General features: G+C 38.2%; 1 protein-coding gene across 50 annotated transcripts in view; it reads right to left on the bottom strand.

Annotated features, from left to right (window-relative positions):
- The window catches only part of TTN (titin), a 277,310-nt gene that overhangs the window by 239,002 nt on the left and 16,810 nt on the right, over nt 1-21,498 (bottom strand). For 41 of the 50 annotated variants that reach the window (XM_045034036.1, XM_045034071.1, XM_045034073.1 and 38 more), the window contains 26 exons: nt 20,945-21,082; nt 20,318-20,455; nt 19,184-19,342; nt 16,698-16,991; nt 16,471-16,593; nt 14,740-15,021; nt 14,414-14,479; nt 13,449-13,707; nt 13,169-13,232; nt 12,857-13,072; nt 11,776-11,918; nt 10,311-10,516; nt 9,312-9,545; nt 8,964-9,208; nt 7,817-8,088; nt 7,529-7,693; nt 7,266-7,434; nt 5,470-7,163; nt 5,044-5,325; nt 4,271-4,537; nt 3,901-4,173; nt 3,479-3,742; nt 3,127-3,387; nt 1,242-1,502; nt 439-702; nt 85-345 (listed from right to left, as the gene is read on the bottom strand). In XM_045034036.1, the coding sequence (XP_044889971.1) occupies nt 85-345; nt 439-702; nt 1,242-1,502; nt 3,127-3,387; nt 3,479-3,742; nt 3,901-4,173; nt 4,271-4,537; nt 5,044-5,325; nt 5,470-7,163; nt 7,266-7,434; nt 7,529-7,693; nt 7,817-8,088; nt 8,964-9,208; nt 9,312-9,545; nt 10,311-10,516; nt 11,776-11,918; nt 12,857-13,072; nt 13,169-13,232; nt 13,449-13,707; nt 14,414-14,479; nt 14,740-15,021; nt 16,471-16,593; nt 16,698-16,991; nt 19,184-19,342; nt 20,318-20,455; nt 20,945-21,082 (7,000 nt within the window). The remainder of the gene's footprint in view (nt 1-84; nt 346-438; nt 703-1,241; nt 1,503-3,126; nt 3,388-3,478; nt 3,743-3,900; nt 4,174-4,270; nt 4,538-5,043; nt 5,326-5,469; nt 7,164-7,265; nt 7,435-7,528; nt 7,694-7,816; nt 8,089-8,963; nt 9,209-9,311; nt 9,546-10,310; nt 10,517-11,775; nt 11,919-12,856; nt 13,073-13,168; nt 13,233-13,448; nt 13,708-14,413; nt 14,480-14,739; nt 15,022-16,470; nt 16,594-16,697; nt 16,992-19,183; nt 19,343-20,317; nt 20,456-20,944; nt 21,083-21,498) is intronic. The other 9 variants (XM_045034074.1, XM_045034051.1, XM_045034072.1 and 6 more) reach the window with 6 other exon arrangements.

Consider the following 21,498-nt stretch of genomic DNA (forward strand, 5'->3'; position numbering starts at 1 on the left):
AAAAGTGGATGAAACCAACCAACCAAAAAATGAACACATGCGGATCATCTAGGGAAATGCCATAGGGGGCTGTCTCATACTTACTCTCCACGAAAAGTTTAGCTTTGCATTCCAATTGCCCCACCACAGCTGTATATTCCCCAGCATCCGAGGGGGAAATATGCTGTAGCATCAGTTTGTGGACCTTCCTTTCCGAGACCAGTCTGTGTTTGTCACTTGGCTTAATCTCCACATTCTTGTGGAACCATTTTACTGGAACCGTGTCATGGGAAACACTAACTTCGAAGGCAACGGTGGCGTTTTCCAAGGCGGTCACATCTTTTGGCTTTTTAATGATCTTGACAGCTAATGAGGAAAGTTGAAACAATTCAGGGATATGGGTTAACTTAGCGGTAACCATTAACCGGCTACTTGTAAAGTGTTTCTGAATCAACTTACTCTCAACGTGCAGTCTGGCACTGGCTCCTAGCTTTCCAAGCTTGAAGCCATACACGGATTCATCCACAACAGCACAGTTTTTAATCCTCAGAGTGTAAACTGTTCCTTTGACTGAGATGTCATACTTGTCATTGGATCGTAGCACAACCCCATTTTTGATCCATTGGACACCCTTTACGTTAGGGTGTGTGAGTTCCACAGTGAAAACGGCATCCTGTGTCTCTGTCACCGTGAGGTTCTTCAGAGTCTTCTTAATTTTGACAGCTGGAGACAAATTTATGATTGATTTAGGAAATAAAGATGGTATCATCAAGTAAAAGAATTCCTGGAATGAGATCATTACCTGGTCATCTTGCAAAAGAACGGTTATCAAAACTTTTGTGGTTTATGCAGCACCTCTATTTTAAAAGATACCTTGAGATTATTTACGAAAACCTGGAATCCAGTTTAAAATGTACACTGTGCAATGATTTTTCTACACTTGAATGAGATGAAGTTTGCACAGCTGTATACTAATAGCTTAACAGACTGGAGAAGAACAAAAGAAGGGTGGAGAATGAGAGCATCTCATTAAGCTGTTCCTCCAAGCTGGAACCTAAGAAATGGCTTCTGCACAGAAACACATCTTATAAGCAATTTTGCGCCCTGTGGTATATGGCTTAGAAAGTTTGGAGAGTTTATAATGATTTTATGAAATCATGATTCATGACATCCAAAATAATTATACCACTGACTTTTAAAACGAGAACCATCAAGAACGTAATATAACGTGGAATGGATAAATCTGTTATTATATCACTAACCTTCAACTTTGAGTTTGGCAGATGTTTTGGAGGTGGCCACCTTGTAGGTATATTCTCCCATGTCATCTAATTTGGTGGCAGCAATGATCAGTCTCCTTTTGTGGTCATCAGATTCACTTCTGATATTGTTACTCAGCGGTAGGTGTTTGCCATCCTTCAGCCATTCTCCTTCAGCATCTGGGTTGGCAACTTCACATTCAAACACAGCTTCCTGTGATTCAGCCACAGTCTGATCGGTGAGTGGCTTGGAGATGGCCCCCCCTTTGGAACAAGAGAAGTACAAGTGTGAGTCCTTTAAAAAAATATTTATACAAAAAGGAAATCTTTGCACAATTAAATATAAAATCAAATTTTAAAACATGATTTTGAATATAATGAACTAATAGAATTATCGTTGCCCATATTGAGAAGATATCACAGAAACCCCTACTCTAAGTTTGCATGACTGATAAGGAAAATACTGGAATCAGGAAGGTTTTGCAAAGGGAAAGCAACCGGTAAATTAATACTGAATTCTAAGAACCATACCACATGGATGGCCTCTAGCTCAATTCCTTCTTCAAAAGCATTCTACCTAGTCTTCTAAGGATTGTTTCCTGCAAATGTGTCTAATATTTGATTGGGAAAAGATGTGCTAAACAAAATGTACAGTCATGTTTCTATGAGATAAGAGATTCTTATGTACTAAAAAAATCACTATTTTAACAACTGTCATCTCTTTTATGAAGCTTCCCCCTTTGTCTCTATGGCCATCATTCACTGGCAGAAAAAAAATTACTCCTTCAGCAAGTTAGTTGCTGATATATCTGTCCCTCTCTAAAAATTGTGAATTCCTCAAGAAAAAATATCATGCCTCATTTGTTTTTGTGTCCTGTGCTTCTAGCAGACCTTGCCTATGGTAGAGCCTTAAAAAATGTTGAGTGAAATAATATAAGGGCTCATAGTTTTTTCTTGTTTGCACACATTTAAAAACATGCAATTTATATTACACATGTCAGAGTGCAAGATCCAAAATTTTGTTTCAGGAGTGTTTTTCATAGTCAAATATCTGCAGAAATATTATAATGTAATAAAGTATAATCTAGGTAACTCATATGATGTGGGACACACAATTCCCATATGGACTACACAATTTAATCTCAATGTCATATCTCAACTCCTCAGTAATTAAATTGTAATAAACCAAGCAAATTAATGATGACTTCTAGCTTTTTCTTAGCAATTGATTTATGCTTTTGGTTCTCCATTTTGAAACTAGGGATTTCTGCTGAATGAGAATGGTCTACTTCATGTCACAAGAAAGAGATATATAGATACATTGAGTTATATTTTAAAATTTTCACTGGGTTCATAAAACAAGTATGAAGGGAACAAAAGAAACAAAAGTTGAAGAGATAAGAATGATTAAAAAAAAAAAAGAAATACACCTTTAGAGTAGGAAAGTTTAAATAAAGCTCAGTTCAACAAATGTTTATTGATCATCTATCACGTGCAATATGTTAGAGAACACAGATGGGAAAGAAGCAAAATTCCAGATTGGAAGAGTTTATACTCTGGTGTGAGAAGAAGAAATGGGCAATGAGAAATGTATGTGATAAAGGCCATGGAAGAGACACACACAAAATAATCCTGAGGTTGTTGGAGTAAGATCTTACACAAATGGGAAAATTAAGGAAGGCTTCACAAAAAGATGGCATTTGAGGTAGGTCTCCCTAGAAGCACATGGTGGGGAAAGTGTTGAGGGGACTCCTGACTTTGAGAACAGCATAAGCAGAGGCATGGAAGAAGGAACCTGATGGGAATTTGGAAGGAAATGGGCCACAATTTCTTAAATTGAAATAAGTACCCCACATAAGAACTCAGACTGAATGACAAATGTACCAACCTGCCACAGTAAGTTTTCCAGATGTCATATTTTCTCCAGCAAAAAATGTATATTTTCCTTCATCATCTTTCATCATATTTAGAACTGTCAGCTTATATATTTTTCCATGAGCTTCAATTTTATATTTGGAACTGGGTGTGATTTCTTTGTCCTTAAAATTCCACAAAACATCAATTCCTGAGTGGGATAGCTCAACTTCTAAGACCACATTTTGGGTTTCTGTACAGGTAAGGTCACGAAGACCTCTGATAATTTTAATTTCTGGGGAAAAAGAAAATAAACACTTGGTTAATATTACACTGGGAAAATAGAATGCTTACAACAATAATAAGTTAAATGGAAGAATCCTTACTTTCCACAGAAAGATCACAGCTAGTTTCGACTCTGCCAACCATCAGCTTGTAAGGTCCTTCATCTGAGGCGTGGGTCCGGTTAATCACTAGTCGCTGCTTAGTGCCTTTGACGATGGCTTGTACACGATCATCAGGCTTGATTTGTTCATCATTTAAGTACCATTTAACAGAAGTCACATCAGGGACTGATACCTTGCATTCGAGCACAGCCTTGGTACCCTCAATCACATTAACATCCTTCAGAGGTGTTATCACTTCAACACCTGCAAAACCACACAGACACAGACACACACACACACACACACACACACACACACACACACACAATTTATTAATGTGAATTTTGTTTTAAATGCCTGCTAATTAAAGTTTTCTACCTCACTTAAAAATATACACATAAAAATATGTAAGTTGCACTCACTGTAGACAGAGACACGCCCACTTGTTGATAGTCCAAGGGATGGAATGGTGAAGGAGTAATTTCCAGCATCCTCCTTAGTCATGTCTTCAATAAGCAGCATATGTGACTGTTTGTCTATCACAATGTGAACCCTGTCACTGGGCTGTACTTCTTGGCCATCTTTCATCCAGACACCTTCCACATTCTCTAAGGAGACCTTAACTTCAAGCTGAACAATGTCACCTTCACAGACTTTTTGATCACTAAGTCCTTGTAGAATGGCAATGGGACGGGCTGTGAAATATGGGGAGAAAAGAGAAAGTTATGATCATTTCTTATCAATAAGCCATAATGATATTCCCTTCAGGCCAAAAAGAACAGGCAGACTTACGTTTCATCTTTAGTTTACAGGTTGTCTTTTTCCCATCTACAACAAAGGTGTATTCTCCCTGGTCCTCTTTGGTCACATCCTTAACTGTGAGGTTCTGACGTCCACGACGAGATGTAATTGTGTATTTACCATTGGATTTCAGCTCCACACCGTTATGATACCATTTGCCTTCTATATTTTCTGGGGATATAATGCACTCTAACTCTCCTGAAAACGATTCTGGAACTTCTATATCCTGAAGTTCCTTCACAAACTCAACAACTGCACCTGAGGCATAAGATAAAGAGAAGTTAATTTTTCTTGAGAGTTACACATCTAGACTTAGGGTAGAAAAAATTCCTTGTAAGTCTCTTAAATCCCCCCATGCTATCAGGAATATTCTTAATGTGTACCTGCTGATGAACTGAGGAATATATTTTCAATAAAAAAAGTTATTTTACTTAAAATTTTTTTAAAACAGAATTTTATTTCAATGTAAAAATTTAAAAATAAGGCATCAAAATAACTTTGATTTTTAAAAATCCAAATTGTCGTTAACGTGAGAGAAGAATGTCATGTCATGCCATCCAAAAATTTTGAAATAAAAATTTTGAAAAAAAAATCCAAATTGTCAATAATCTCAATTAGTGGTATACATTCAGGAATCTTGCTATGGAGGTTATATTCAACTCCCACATAGTTCTTTTTATAAAAGGAAATTTGCAAAGCTAATTTAATCACATACTAAGGGTGACTTTAGAACTTAAGTAAATGGCGAAATTATTATTTACTACCTTCAACGATAAGTTTCGCTGTTGTTTTTACATTTTCATCTTCCACAAGTACACAGCTATAGTCTTCAGCATCAGATGTGTCAATCGTCAGTATGGACAGGAAGTGAACCTTCCTGTCAGAGTGCATCCTATATTTATCTCCCGTGTGAACCTCCACACCATCTTTATACCATTTCACTTTGACAAATGGCTCTGAAGTTTCACATTCAAAGGTTGCCATGGTGTCTTTTTCCTTAGCAACAACATCTTGTAATTCCTGTGTGAAAATGATTGATTGCTTGGCTACAAGAAAAGGGGGGAAAAAGACATTATATTAAATTAAATTCACAATTTGAATAATGGGAAAATAAAATAAAAAGAAATACACCAATGGATATTCATGGATAAATAGAGACAGATCCATCAAACCAAAGACATCGAAATTACCTTGGACAAGTAAGAATGCATGGCTTGAGGTTTCTCCAGCTATGTTGATGGCTTTCACCATGATGCTGGCAGAATCCTCAGCAGTCACGTCTCTTATGACCAGTTCACAAACATTGTCTTCGGGCCAGTACCAGTAGATTCGGTCAGAGCGTTCGATCTTTACACCATTTTTGTACCATTCACATTCAGGATCTGGTTTTCCCACCACTCTGACCCGGAAGTGTGCGTCAGATCCTTGGCCCACTGTTTGGCTTTGGATTCTTTCAAAGATTTTAGGAGCTTCCATACTAGGACTTAGTTCAATTTTATCAGGTTTAAAAGTTGGGATAGTGATTTTGCCTTCTTCAGCAAGGGCTTTCTTTTCCTCTTCAGTTAATTCTTTGGTCCAGTGGAGAAGTTCATCTTTTGTCTTCCTTAGGAGTTCTTCATAGGATTCATCCTTCTTACGAGACTTGAGCTCCACAGCAGTAATTGCTTCATAATATCCCTCCTCAGTTCTGCGCTTGAATTTACTGCGCAGCTCTTCTGACTCTTCAGGTACCTTTTCATGGGTAATTCTTTCAGCCCTTTTCAACTTCACAACTTCCTTGGTTTCAGTGGTGTCAACAGGTCTATCTACTTTTTGTACTTCAAACTGAAGTTTTCCAGGTTCATGTACATGAAACTCGGGCTTTGGTTCAGGGGCTCGTCTGAGAACAGACCTAAAATCTTCCCTCTGTTGGATCTCAAGTTTCACTTTATGCTCTATCACACCTTCAGGATTTTCTGCAGTAACCTTGACTTCCCCTGTATCGTATGATTTGCAGTCCACGATGTCCAAATAATGAATGCCATCATAACGAACTCTGAACCTTTTGCTTTTGCGAATGAGTTGTCCATTGAGGTACCAGTTGACTTTGGGTTGAGGGTAACCGGTCACTCGGCAACGGAATCTAGCGGTCTCCCCTTCAAGTACTCTTACTGGCTCTGGGAACAAAACAATGTCTGGCTTTTGCTTCTCTTTTTGATCTGTTGTTACACCTGTAAGAGCACCTTCATGAGCCATCCTCTCTAACTCTTCAATTCTTTGTAAGCCTTTCCTCCCCTCAGGCAATTGAGACTCTTCTACAAGACTTTTTTCATCTTTAACAATAAGTGTAGCAGATGTGTGATCTGTTCCATATTTGTTAGTAGCTCTACAAGTAATGATACCACTGTCTCTGGAATATGCAACCCCGTAATCAAGGCTGCAATACCCAAACTCATTGATCATACGGAGCCTGTTGGCTGCTTCAAGTGGCTTCCCATCATGGAGCCATTCCACCACCATTGTTGGGTCACCAATTGGTGTTAGCCTACACTCAAAGTGGGCGGGCCCAAAGCGCTTGAGTCTTAAGGAAGTGAGTTTTTTCTTGAAAAATGGTTTCTGTTGTTTCTCTTTATCATAGAGGTCACCCTCTTCCCATTGCTCTTGACCATATCGCATATGGAGGGGCTCCAGTTCTGGGGCTGCAATCTCTTTTGCTCTATATGTCCCTCGTGGGATGATTAATTTTCTCTCTGGTTCAGGCTCTGCAAACTCAACTTCAACATTTACTTTGCATCTCGTAGTATCTCTGCCAGCCTTATTGATAGCAGTTGCAGTATACCAGGCAGAATCTTGGCTGACAGTGGAATCAATTCTAAGGGCAGCTTCTCCCTTTATGCCTTCAATTCTATAAAAAGGGGAAGAAAAATCAATACAGAAGTAGTTATTGCTTCTTTAGTTATTTGGATTTGATAATGAGCTTAGTTTTATTATTTTCAAGCAAACTCACATGATTCTTGGATATTTATGAGGTACAATGATGTCACTGTTTTTCAGCCATACAATGTCAGGGTTGGGATTACCCGTAGCTCTGACTTTCATTTCAAGTCGAGAACCTTCCTTTATATTGACATTTTTTAGTTTTTCCACAAACATTGGTTTTACCTGATGTTCCACAGCTGGAAGAGAAAGTTTGTGATTCAGAGTGAGTAGGGCTGAAATACCTGTTTATAGCCCAAGTAATAAGGTAGTTTCTTTATTAAGGGCTAATACCTTCCACAGTTAAAATCACTGAAATCGAAGATTTGCCTGCCCTATTTTGGGCAACCACAGTCCATTCCCCAGAATCACTGGGGGATGCAGGGACAATAATCAGTGATTGGGTACCATCTTCTTTAATGACTACTTTATGGGTATAATCATTGACAATTTGCTGGCCTGTAAAAAATTAAGTAAAAAAGAAAACATAGATTAAAATAGTTCTTTTTAAAAAGTGCTGTACATACATATAAGCTTATTTTTGTGTTTCATGATTTGTAAGTAAAAAATTATCATACTTACCATCATGAAACCAGAAGGTCTCTGGCATAGGTCTACCGACAACCTTTAAGTCAAATCTGGCAGTTTGTCCTTCTAAACATTTGAAAGAAGCAGGCTTTAACACAAAGACTGGCTTATACAGTCTCTCAAGTTGTGACTCATCTGTTTCCTCCAGCCGACGTCCAGGGGACATTCTTGCAGGGGACATCCGTGCAGGTGACATCCTTGCAGGGGACATGCGTGCAGGAGACATGCGTATAGGAGATCTACTCACTGAACGTGGAGAGATGGATCTGAAAAACAAAACAGAATATTTTCATGAGGCACAGAGAAAACAAAGCAAGATAAACAAACCCCCTTCTTAATGTTATTTTAGAATATATTTCATATATTATTAGAAGGCACTTCAAACTCACTGGGATCCAAAACAGAATACATTACTGTTGCCCCCAAATCTATGTTTTCCATATATCCTCAATCCCAGTCAGTATTATTCAACACAGTCAAGTATTCAGCCTTAAAATCTTGGAATAATTCTTAATACAGTCTTTCCATCATCACCTGAATTAGTCACCAAACCCTTCTGATTCAACTGCTAAAACATCTCAATAAATGTTGGTCAGTTAAATAACCCAATGAATAAATTTATAGAAAAAGAGAAATATAATTTTTTATCCAAGGGAAGGGAAAACATAGAAATTATATTTGAAAAAAACCAAAAACCTATTTGCCCATTGCAGCCAGACTGGCTTGGATTGAATTTCAAGTGCTGGCACAATCAGGGCTGGTGAACTAAGACAATTTTTATAGGCTCACAAAGATTAAGTGCCCCCACTTCTAAAATAGTAATAAGAATACCTACATTGCAGGGTTGTTGTATAAATTAGAGATAACATATGTAAAATTAGGTATTAAGTAAACCTTTATAGTTTTCATCATATTGGTTCTAGCACCAGCAAATGAATAGCATGCCACACTAATGACAATGCTTTGCTCACCTTGCACAGGGGCAAGAAGTAAAAACTCTTGGCATCATCTGAATTGCGAATGGCAAGTTTTGGTGTTATCTCCACTTTTTTGGCCCCCACACAACAGCAATTTGCTATTGGGATATTTGGTGTTTTAAACAATTTAAACATTAATCATCCCAAATTGTTCTGAGTCTTACCTTATTCTGCTCACTGATTCTGGCGTAGGTATGTAAGTCGGAGCACTGAGAGGTGCAGCAGGTTCCACATACAATTTCCCTGAGCAAATTGCATTTCCCTTAATATTGCTGGCAAATGCAGTGTAGATGCCTTCATCTTCTGGAAGAACAACAGGTATTCGCAGACTAGCTCTGCCATCTTGCAGAAAGTCCATTTGGTATCTCTCTCCATGTTTGATGCGCTTGCCATCTTTGTACCACGCAATCTGCAAATAATATGCATATTTGAAAAAAAATTAGATAAAATAGTTATTGTAGATGATGTATATCTTTATTGTAGTGTGGAGGCATGATGTTTATTTTTTTTACCTTGGGTAATGGATAGCCAGACATCTTGCAATGAAAAGTAACACCCATTCCCTCAAGAATTCTATAATTCTTGATTCTTAAATCAAATCCTGCTTCAATAGCTTCAGATTCAGAAATGTCAACTGCCATCTTTTCTTCTCCATCTTCTTCAAGAAGTTCTTCTAATGTAGTCTTTATTATTCTGTATTCAATTTCTTTGATGAGCCTCTCTTCAAAGGAAGAAATATGGAATTCCTATGTAGTAAAAAAGATGACAGTTTGTTAAAAATATATAAATCTTGACAGACAGAAATGCTTTAAGACTATTAGTTTTAGGGGCACCTTGGTGGCTTAGTTGGTTAATCATCCAACTCTTAATTTTGGCTCAGCTCGTGATCTCGCAGTTCATGAGATTGAGTCCCATGTGGGACTCTGCGCTGACAGTGTGGAGCCTGCTTGGGATTCTCTCTCTTTCCCTCTCTCTGTGCCCCTTCCCTGCTCATGCACATGCTGTCTTTTAAAATAAATAAATTAACTTTTTTAAAAAAAGAGTATTATTTTCAGAGATAAGGATCCAAGTTTTGGGGGGGAAAATCTAGGAAGATTTTTGTTTGTTTTTGTTTTTCAGTGAGAATTATAGGAGTCCCTGTTTTGTTTTCTAATCTGCATTACCACCATCTCTGTCAGTTCATGCTGTGGCATCTTGGGTCAATGATATTCTAAAGGCACAGGTTACTTTGGGATGCTCATTCTACAGATGAAGGGATTTGGGCAGAGTGGACCTGGTCATTCTAATATTTATCTTTTCCTGCATATATAGAATCCTTATTTCTAAAGCCACATTATGCAGCAGGTCACGAAGGTTAAGGAAACTCATCGGCAGTGAACTTGGAGCTAATAACTATAGCCCAATCATTACCCCATCACCTGACAATGAAAATATCAAACAAAAAGAGGGGCACCTTGGGAGGAAAGTGTAATTTATGAGATGATTTGCTTGGTCATTATTCTTATACTCACCTGTTCTTCTACAAAAGTTCTGACCATTACAGTATCTTTGGCCATTTTTTTCCTAATTAAGGCCTGTTCTTTTTCATACTCTTTTTCATAATCAGAGTATAAAAATCCAGGTGCTACTTCTCCAACTTTAGGTTCTTGCACAAATGCAGTCATTTGTGTTTGGTAAAGCATTTCTTGCTGGGACTTCATCAGTGACTCATAATCAGCTAGGAGTTAAAAACAGAAGTTGTTTTAAAGTTTTGACTTAAATTACAGTATAGTTAACATACAGTGTGATATTACTTTCAGGGGTATACTAGGGTGATTCAACAATTCCATCTGACACCCAGTGATCGTCAAGACAAGTGCCCTCCTTAATCCCCATCACCTATTCCACCCATCCCCCCAGCCACCTCCCCTTCAGTAACCAGCAGTGTGTTCTACACAGTTAAGAGTCTGTTTCTTGGTTTGTCTCTCTCTCCCTCTCTTTCTCTTTCTCCCCTTTGCTCATTTTTTTAAGAACATAAGTTAATTTTTAATGTTCTTATGAAAAAGCCTTCATGCCACTTCATTCAGGCAAGCCCTACACTAGAGAAAGTTGATAATCAAAAGCCAGATTTTCTAAATTTTACTCTCAAGGTGCTCAATATCTGTTAGATTGAAATTCAAAAACAAACTTGCCTTGACAAGTCAAAGCAGACGGTACTGTTGTAGAAAGAATTTTATGTTAGCAGTCAGTTCTTTAGGAACTATCCTGGGGGTCTTCCTAATTTGCCATGTGGCTTTTGGCAATTCATCTATCTTCCTGGGTCTTGAGTGCTCTATCTGCTAAATTAGGATAATATCCTAACTTTCTCTAAGGGGTATCGGGCAGGTCAAATGAGACAAAACATGGGATGGTCCGCTGTAAATGTGAACAATTAAGCGAAAGTAAATGTGACCCACAGATATATTCAGTTTGGCCTGAATGCCATTATGCTTTTTGTCCAATTACTTATGAATCCTCAAAAATCTTGATTTCCAAGTTTTCTTTAAAATACCAGAAACTCTAGGAACATTGAGCCTGTAAAGTATGTGCCTGGTCACAACACAGTGGAGGCAGGGAACGACTGCCCCCTTGAGGCGGGGCATATGCTCTCCAGTTTGCCACTATCTTCCTACCACTCACTGATATTATCTGTCTGGATCTGGAAGGCAGCGAGGTGTGGAGTCTTTGCATCTTCGAAGGCATGATATGCCTAGAAATGAAGGCACCAGATAGAAACTTCGTGCCAGAACCGTGATGTTTAGCACCAGCATGGCTTTTGAGGCCACGTGGTCTAAAACATTTTCTGTATAGCCGAGGCCAAGAGAGGGTAGCGATGGGGACAGAGCCAGAATCAGAACTGGGATATTTTAATAGGTCTTTGATAAACACACAACGGTGCTACTTCCCTGCATTTCCATTCCTATCAGGCACATAGGAAGTACTAAGGGCTGCATTTACCTTCTTCCAGCAGGGAGGCAGAGGCAGAAGTCTCGCCATGCTTATTACGAATAACAATAGTGTATTCTCCAGCATCATCAGCAAAAGTCATTGAAATCACCAGTCTGCACTCTCCAGTTTGTTTGTTGTAACTCACTTTGTATCTTTATGGAAATGAACATACATAAAATTCACTCACAAATAACCCTATGTGAATAAACAAACCCTCATGTGGATCTATGGTATAAAATTCAATGATCTTAAACATGAGACCAAGCTCCATATAGAATATAAGATTGCTGAAAATGGAGGAAAGTGCACGGACATGAGTAGTGAGGGACAAACAGCTTAAACTTTTCATTTTGAATAAGGCTCATATATTCTTTGAAATAAACGATAGAATATAATACCACTAGAATCAACCACATGGAAAGGGCTTCAGTGTTTATGTGAGCAAACGATGAGGTCATTTAAACACTTGGGTATTTCTCTTTGTTCAGTATTTTGCTCCTTGTTTCATGTGAAGATCAAATGAATGATCAAAACAATACATTCCTTTAAATATTTCAATTTTAAGCCTCTGGTATACTATATTTCTTCTTATTAAGACATAAGAGGTACATTTTTAGATGATTTGTCTCAAGCTGCAGAAAATTCAAAGCTAAATTTTACATTCAATTATAACAAATTTATTAGCACAGATTTTCATGTATAACTTTCTTCTTCATTACATGACCCTTGTTCTTTTCTCTTTTAGTGACTTAATTATTATGCATTTCTGCTGAACGCTGTCTTAGATGCTTTCTAGAAGAACATGTGTATGTGTGTAAAAATCCACATTTTCTCTATTTCACTGGCGCTATACATGAATCAAACTAGAGTATAAAGAAATTTATCTTCCATCCACTTTTGTCACACAGCTTTGTTCCTCGGTGAGACTGTGCAAAAATGTAAAAATAGCTGAAAACATACCCTAAATTTTCCATAATAAAAGAGCCTACATTTGGGAGATGGTAGGGTAGGTATATCCCACCTCTCTCTAGGCTTCCTTATACATATCATACAAATCACAGAGAACTCTATCAGTCAGCCATCAACATACCTGTATCCCGTGGTGAGAGGGACACCAGATTTTTTCCAGTAGACGTGGGGCTTTGGATTGCCGCCAACCTGACATTCAAACACAACACTCCCACCTTCCACCAGTTTCTGGACCACTGGTTTTGTAATAAAGAAAGGAGCGGCGGGTTCTCCGGGGGCTGCTTGTTCCTCTGTGATGCTGGTATCAGTCATTACCACATCTCTTGACTCTACCAAGCTGGAAAGAGAATTCCCTTAAAATTAGCGTCTGGGCTGTAATTTGCCAATATCAAATCAAAACCACCCTAGAACAAAAGCAGAAGAATGTTTTTACCGTTTCTCTTCCGTGGTAAATTTCTCAGCCACGGTGGTTGTTTCCTTTTCAAACTCTTCTGATGCTGGAAGAAGACAGAAGTCTCTAATTTAAGTCGGGCATTTAGTCTGTTTTGTTAGTGACCTCTGGCTAGCATGACAGTTAAGGTGACCCCTTAATCTAGCCCCAGTTCCCACAGAGGACACCATTATAGGGTGTGCAGAAACCGTATTGTGGAAAGAAGTGTCGGCTGACAGTAAAATGGCAGGTACAGACGGGTGGTGGGAGTGTGGCCACAAACCTTGCACAGCTAGATAGCAGGATGTGCTGACGGTCCCAGCCTCATTCACAGCGCTGCAAGTAAATCGCCCGCTGTCTTCCGCAAAGGCTTCTCGGATCATAAGACGAGCGATTCCACTCTGGAAGGTTATCTGGAAATCGATGGAACTTTCTATTTGGTAGTCTTCCCTGTACCATGTCACTTTTGGGGATGGGTATCCAGAGATGTGGCACTCCAAGGTGACGGATTCACCTTCTATAACAGTCACATTTTTTAAGCCCTGAGGAGAGAAGAAAAAGGAAATATTGATAACATGTACATATTCATTAATCATCTCTATAAGTTATAACAAGTGTCAGGGATTGCACATTCTAATGGCCCTAAAATGTTTTCAAAGGTCAAGACTGTAGAAATATTAGTAAAGAGACTCCCCTGAAAAGTTATTTCCTAACTTGAAATACATACATGTAAGGTGTTTCCAAGTTCATAAGGCAGAACTATATTAACACCATTTAATGGGACAACTCCGTACCCTCTGTCATTCTCACATATTTAAATCCCAATGGGACGTAAAGGCTCAGTGGCAAATGCTGCCCCTTCACCAAGCTTTCCATGTTATCTCCAACAGGAAGTACTCTATTCTTCCTCTGTTGGGGTGCTTATCACCGTCTAGATTTTGCCTATTTATGTACATTTTCCTTAATAGTAAGGCTAAAAATTCAAAGAGGGCTGGATTAGTCTTCACATCTCCATAATGCTCCCAGTAATCCCTTAGACCCAATAGAAGCTCAATAAGCCTACAGACTACGTGACCAATCGTTGTCCCACAGAATTCCCCCTTTTCTTGCCAAATAGTGTGCCATCTTAAAATTAGCATTTGTGAACTCACTAATGCCATTTTCCAGTTGAAGAAACTGATCTTTGCATACATGAAAATATCTGACCAGATATGTGTATGGTCCAACACAATCAATTTCATCACTCACCGAGACCAAAGTTGGTGGAGTAACAGGGATTTCAACAGGTGCAGGTACTCTTGCTGTTTCTGTTACCTACAAATTTTACAAAGGATGTTACAAAAATGCCCGTGGCATAAGGGGCAATCTCATCAACTCTTAACCCATGCAAAATTATAAAAATAATTTGAGGAAAAAGAACTCTGACCCACACCAGACTCAATAAAATTAAGTTGGAACACAGTAAAGGAAAGGTAGGATGCCTGGCTGAGTACTACTGTAGCACAAACTGGCCGTGTGCCCGACCCTGCTCAAGAGGAATGGTTCAAGAGATAGTGTGCGATCCAGTGACTGACCTTGGCTTCACGCTCATGCAGTACTTTGAAGCGCTCTTCATGGACTGCGCCACCAGTGATGCTCACCCCTACCTCCTTTTTCACTTCGACACCAGCTTGACTCTTGTAAGTGTCTGGCGTGTCGGCGAAAGGGAACTGCGGAGAGGGGGTGGGTTCTGCTCTCACTCTCGCCTCGGCAGGCTTCACAGTGGGTGCCTTCACCGACTTGGTGATCTTCTGAGCAGAAGACGTGGCTGACAACTCTTTCTGTAATGTGGCGATAGCGCTACCGGCTATCGATGCCTAAATGGAAAGGGAACAATCTGTGTCATGGTTCAGAAGTACGTGGCTACTATCACTCATTCTGTGGTGGGTAGGAGTCTATGTTCTATATGGTCTGTCTTTCAACGCTCTCATTCTCACTTTTACAGTTAATGGGAAGTCAGTTAGGGATGAGCTGGTTATAAAGCTCATTGTCATTCCTGCCATTTTATAAAATACATTTGGAAATATTTTTCTTGGGGCGCCTGGGTGGCTCAGTCGGTTAAGCATCCGACTTCGGCTCAGGTCATGATCTCGCGGTTAGGGAGTTTGAGCCCCATTTTGGGCTCTGTGCTGACAGCTCAGAGCTTGGATCCTGCTTCAGATTCTGTGTCTCCCTCTCTCTCTCTGCCCCTCCCCCACCCCCTCATACTCTGTCTCTCTCTCAAAAATAAAATAAACAGTAAAAAAATGGAAAATATTTTTCTTAGAAAGTTGTATTTAGAGCTCCTTATTTTATTCTCTCATCATAAAGGGACAATGGAGCTTCTAAAGTTCAGTGACGAATTTTCACTTAACCATCCTGAAAATACTACAGTGGGAAATTCAGAATCAGGAAATTATTAAAATATTTGGTAAATTCCTAAGAACTACTTGACAATAGTTTAAAATTGTAAAGTTTCAGCTTCAGATCTGTGTGGAAGGTAAAAACAGAGACATTACAAAAATATTTGAAAGGCTATCTCACTCTTTTTATTCTGTCACTGTCTATGGTCATCTGATTTCAATAGTGATTTGGGGCTATTCCAAATATAGGTATTAAACAGACTTTAAAATGCTGTGAAGGCACATAAGATTTGCATTCTACATCTTAGATGTGCATAAGAGGAACAGAGACTAATATTAAGGGTTATTATGTGCTGTCAACTTGCTACCATTTTTGCATGCATTAACTTGCCCCCAATGACAGAACTAATAGGAGCAGAGCTAGGACATGAATCCAAGACTGTGTGATTGATTTCACAATCCACCCCCACTACCACACAATCCTACCTCTCTCCATCTTGTTATGTTACGTATGTGGACATATGATTTCTCAGTGACTGTTATATTGAATATAGGATTTCTCAATGTCTGATTTTTATATTGATACACATTCACAGCTAAGTTACTGTGAAATGTTTCACAGCATAAGGAAAATGAAACTGTACAATGCGCCATCTTTTACAAAATGTGAAACCGAGAGAAGCCTGTACAGATTTGTGTCTTCTCAGAGGTATGGGATAACCACCTCGGCTACTGTGTGTTCACCCTGCTCGGCAAGTTTCAGAAGCCAAACTCCAGGGGCTTGAGAGTCTCTTATGAACGCAAACAGACATCACCAGCAAGAGGCCCACACTGGCCTCCGCCAAAGATACTGTACATCGCACATTAGGTACGTACGGCACCTCTGAGCCAGACATCTCTTTGGCATGCTCTTTAACTTCTTACCTCATATCCGTGTTCCGTCTTAGGAACAGAAATTTTTGAAACAGTAAAGTGAGGGCTTGCTGTGCGGGGGCGTTTATCCACATGGACTAATCTTTCAGTTGTTAGATCTGTAGTTTTCTTGATCTGCATTGAAATGAGACTCAGTGACACCACTGTCCACCAGACGACCACAGCAGTTAAAATTGCTTTCCCATAAATAGGGTAAAAATCTAGGGGTACAGACTCACCTGTGATGAAATGTGCATTCCCATTTGATCAGTAGTTGTGATATGAGTCTCAGAAGGAGCTTGGATCACTCTAGGCTTGACTGCTTTAGGGACAACGTGGGGTTCCGAGGCTGGACGCTGGGGACGCTCAGCAACCTTTGTGGCGGAAATGTGCTCCTTATAGCCATACTCCAAAGTGGTCTGCTGAGCGTATGATTCTTTAGGACGCTCAGGCTCCCTGGGCTCTCTGACACGGGCCTGGTCCACCGCAGCAACAACTGTTGCTACAGCTTCCGCCTTTTTCCCAACGTCCACCTGGAGACAAGGTTTCCGGAATTAATACACAGTAACACCAAGTCAAGCTGGGACATGTTCTCCAAGGATAGTCATTAGGAACAGACAAATGCCTAAAGGTGTGGTAGGCAGATGGCACCTGTGTTATATGGCTGTTAATGTCTCCAGAAATGTAACTCGCAGATGCATTTAGGAACTTATTTCATTGATTATTATAATGTAATGGACATCTAGTTAGATACACTCTATATACACCTGTTTAATTAGACAAGACATTAAATCACACAGACACCACATGGGACAACACAGTATGGATACAAAATAGTAAGGAGATTTTGAGTTTTTCTAGGATTTTGTCTGAGGCAGTTAATTAGCACTTGGGAAATCAGAATTTGGGGGATGGTTATCTTCATTGATTATTTTTATTAGCCTGTCAATCATTTAGTCTAGTGTTGTTGCAAAGACAGTAATGATAAAAATACACTCAAAACCATCATAGACCCATCCAGAAAAATCAGTTGCTACAGAGTTGTATGATTGCGTGCAAATCTGAGATAATATGAAAGCTCATGGAACATAGGGAGCATATTAATTTTCTTATGATTCCCTAGGGATAAGAATTTTTAATCTATTAGGAAATATCTTTCTTAAAAAACACAAGTGAAGAGACTGTGATTAAAATGAAAGTGTTAATCATATTTGGATTCAAGAGAACCACCTTTTGCAGTAAAGTTCAATTTGCTTTGGTTATGACTGGGAGATAAGTGCAGAAAAAACCAGAAATGTTGTTTTCTCATTTCCATGAATCTGATTAACATAAATGAAAACAGTCTGCAGAGGTGTTTCTCTTTTAAAGAAAGAAAACTAGCTGATATGCCTTACAAATTAGGAGTCTATGCAATGCTTGGAAATAGCAAATCCTAAAAATCACATCGCTGTGTCTATCACTGCTCTTTAAAAGTAATGCTGGAATAGTTTATTAATGTCCATTTTTCTTTTCTGCTGCCGTGAAAAGAATCCAGATCATGGCTGAAATGTTCTTCAAGGATGCTACCTGTGTATCTGTTAAAATTGTTCTCTCAATCATTTAAGATAGAAATGAGGGTTTTTTTTTTTCTGAGATGAAATTGGGCCTTTAGCGATCAAGGGCTTCATTCAGTGCCTCCTTCCAGTAAGCCACAAACACCCTAATCTGCCTTGAAGGATTGCAAACGCCATTTTCACTTTACCATTGCATCTTAGAAGAAGCTGTAAAATATACGTGAGGCTTAGGTGTGTTTTCATCTGGCCTTCTTTTTTAAAACATAGGCCATTAGTTGATTTTAATTTTATAGATGCTTCAAAATGTTATCTGTCTCTGACAGATAACAGAAATATATTTAACATCTATCATGTATATTTAATGTAGACTAAAGATTCAAATGAGATATAATGTAAATGTAATAATTCTATAAAGTGGTATCTTAAGTATATATACACTTTCAATGTATATGAAGTCTGATATGCCATTCTACATATGTGTGTGTACACACATTTAAGATAGATCACTTTGTAAAGTGACGTTTATATTATATCTCATTTGAATCTTTCAACCAGTCTACGAGGTAATCAGGTTGAGTTTTAGTTTTATTTTAACAATGAGAAAACTCAGGCTCAAAGAAATGATCATTTGCCGACCAAAATGTACAAATACGCAAATCTTGTTCTGAATTTAAAACTTATGAAAAAAAAAAAAAGAATCTTGATTATGGGTAGGATATTTCAAATTGGGGGAGCCTCTATGTATTTTTCCCTGAGTTAATGCATATCAAGTCCATATACAGCTATTGTTTCATAGACAACCACAGGCGTGTTTACTTTGGTTCAATTTACTTGTCCTCTACGCTGGTACCACTTTTACTTCTTAGTGGACTCTAATCTCTCTCATATTTTTGGAACCTAGATCAGCAGGAAGAAGAATTGGAGTAGGAGACCCCAATTCAGACCAGTTAAACACTGAGAACTAATTTAGGCAAAGCAGAGTGTTACCTAATCTGGCTCTTCACATCTAGAAATGCTAACTGTTGCACTGGAGGAACTGGACAGGGTCTAATCAGCTCTAATGTTTATTGACCACTTCAGCGATTAAATGAAACACTAGGAACACAACGACTCATGCTGGATGAAAAGTTATGGGTGCTGGTGATAAAATGGGATGAAGCAATGCTTTTCACCTCCACAGCATCAGTTTTCATCTCCTCATGAAAAAGATGGATTTGTTCTTGCTTAATAGCAAATCCTTCTCTAGTCCTTGGCAGTGTGGCTGGTTCAGTAGATTTTGCAGTGGTAACTACTACTTTGGGTACAGATATTTTCTCAGCTTCCATTCTTAGCTAATTTTTAACAACAAAAATAAGACAGTCAAATTTATGTGATTCAGAACAAACAAAAATTTAAATACAATCTCTCATGAAGTATGTTACATATGAGAATCTCCGTTACCAATGAGATTTCTGAAAGGCTGATATGCCAGTCAATATCCTACTTGGTTAAGTGTTTGGAAAGTTGACCTTCAATCATGCCTTAGGAGAAAACCCAAAAATGTAGAGACAGAAAACAACACTGAGAGAAATATAGACAGGACTCAGCCATGACACTAAAGAAATTGAGTTGCTCATTTCCAAATACTATATTGACAACAAGGAATAAAATTAGGTAAATAGCTTATTTGGGGTAAATGACAGAATCATAGGAAGTTGGTTAATTCATGGAGATTCATAACTACAAATAAATGCTACAAATAAAGTTTTTCATGGCTAATGTGCATTCTAGTTGGAGGATTCCTTCTCTAGACTTGATACTGCATCTTGTTAGCATTAGCAGTAGTATGGCGGGCTTTATAATTTTCTCATCTGGTATTTACAGAAAGAAAAAAGATAACCTTTCACCTGAAAAAACTGATGGGTGATTTCCTGAAATAAGCCCATACTTTACGAAGTAATATATTGAATTCACGACCCCTCAAACCACACATATTCATGACAGTAAGTAAGATTCATCACTTACTCCTACTTTTTTCTTTAATATTCACAGGATATCTTAAAATCAACCTGCATGCAATTTTAATCAACTTCCAGAGAACTTATAGATGTTAATAATAAAAAACATGGAAAATAATAGTGAGGAGATCAGTGGGATAGGAATATGTAGTAATATTAACAATAATAATTTGGTTTTTTAGTTTCCAATTGTTTAATCATCTAAACAATGAATTCGGTTAATAGTGTCTCATACAGAAGAAATTCTTGAGATTGGGTATTAATGTATTATCAAAGAGGGGACTTCACACTTGGAATAGCAAGCGTCACCTTTCCATGAGTAACTTGGATTTGTTCTTGTCTACTGGCCACTCCTTCTCTAGTTCTCAGTATTGTTTCTTGTTCTTGGGCTTTACCAGTAGCAACTGCTATTGTAGATAAGGCAGTTTTCTCAGCTTCCTTTCTCATCTGATTATTACAGTAAAATCAAAGTGTCAATTGCATAGGGCTTTAGACACACACATGGTATGACCCTTCCCCCCCTCCTAGTGGGGATGCAAGATGAAGTTATTCGGGGTTAACTACACAAAAGAAGTTACTTGACAATGTTTGCATATATGGACTGGGAGTCACAAAACTTAGAAATGTTAAATAAAAAAACCCACAAAAATATCTCCATTTGATTCTATATATTGCTTTTTAAGAATCAGGCTAAAAATGCTAACTTTCATGCAAAGAATAATGGTGGAATAAAATGAGTTATCAATGTTACAGATGGATGAAAATCAAATGTACAGATAAAATTAATGGGAAGCAGTCACACATTTACCATTTTGCTTTTAGTCTGGGATTCAGAAAGGAAAATACAGACTACCAATTCATAGAACATTGTAGTTAATGGTTTACTAGAAATTAGTTTAAAGATAAATTTTTCCCATCTCAAATATCTGTATTCACCTTTTCCTGAGTTATTTGAACTTGCTCTCTTTTGGTAGTGATGCCTTCTCTAGTTCTTGAAACTACATCTTGTTCTTTGATTTTGGGTGTGGCAACTATGACTTTAGGCACCACTGTTTTCCTAGTTTCTTTCATTGTCTGGTCATATGATAAAAAGAAAGGTGAGAAAATGGTCATTAAATTTCATACAGACTCTAATAAAAGAACCTGAAGTCAAAACTGAGAAAGGAAGCAAATGTCTTCCTGTTCCCGGACATTTTCATCATGCTTAAACACATAATGTGAGTTACTTTGATCTTCCTTACTGTTTTATTACATAACAATATCAAAATGAGTGCAGTCTAAAAGAAAAACTTGTGATCAGCAACAAAAGAGTAAAGGATGCATTTCTCTTTCCCACATTTGTCTTACTATAATCCACAAGACATTCCATTAGAGTCAAAAGCAACACATACTTTTACATTTTATCAATTGACTTGAAAACTGGAATCTATGGCAATAGGAAGATATTAAAGTGAACTATCATATCATATCATGTTAGTAACAACCCCAAG

Source organism: Felis catus, chromosome C1, assembly GCF_018350175.1.
Source record: "Felis catus isolate Fca126 chromosome C1, F.catus_Fca126_mat1.0, whole genome shotgun sequence".
Taxonomy (NCBI): domain Eukaryota; kingdom Metazoa; phylum Chordata; class Mammalia; order Carnivora; family Felidae; genus Felis; species Felis catus.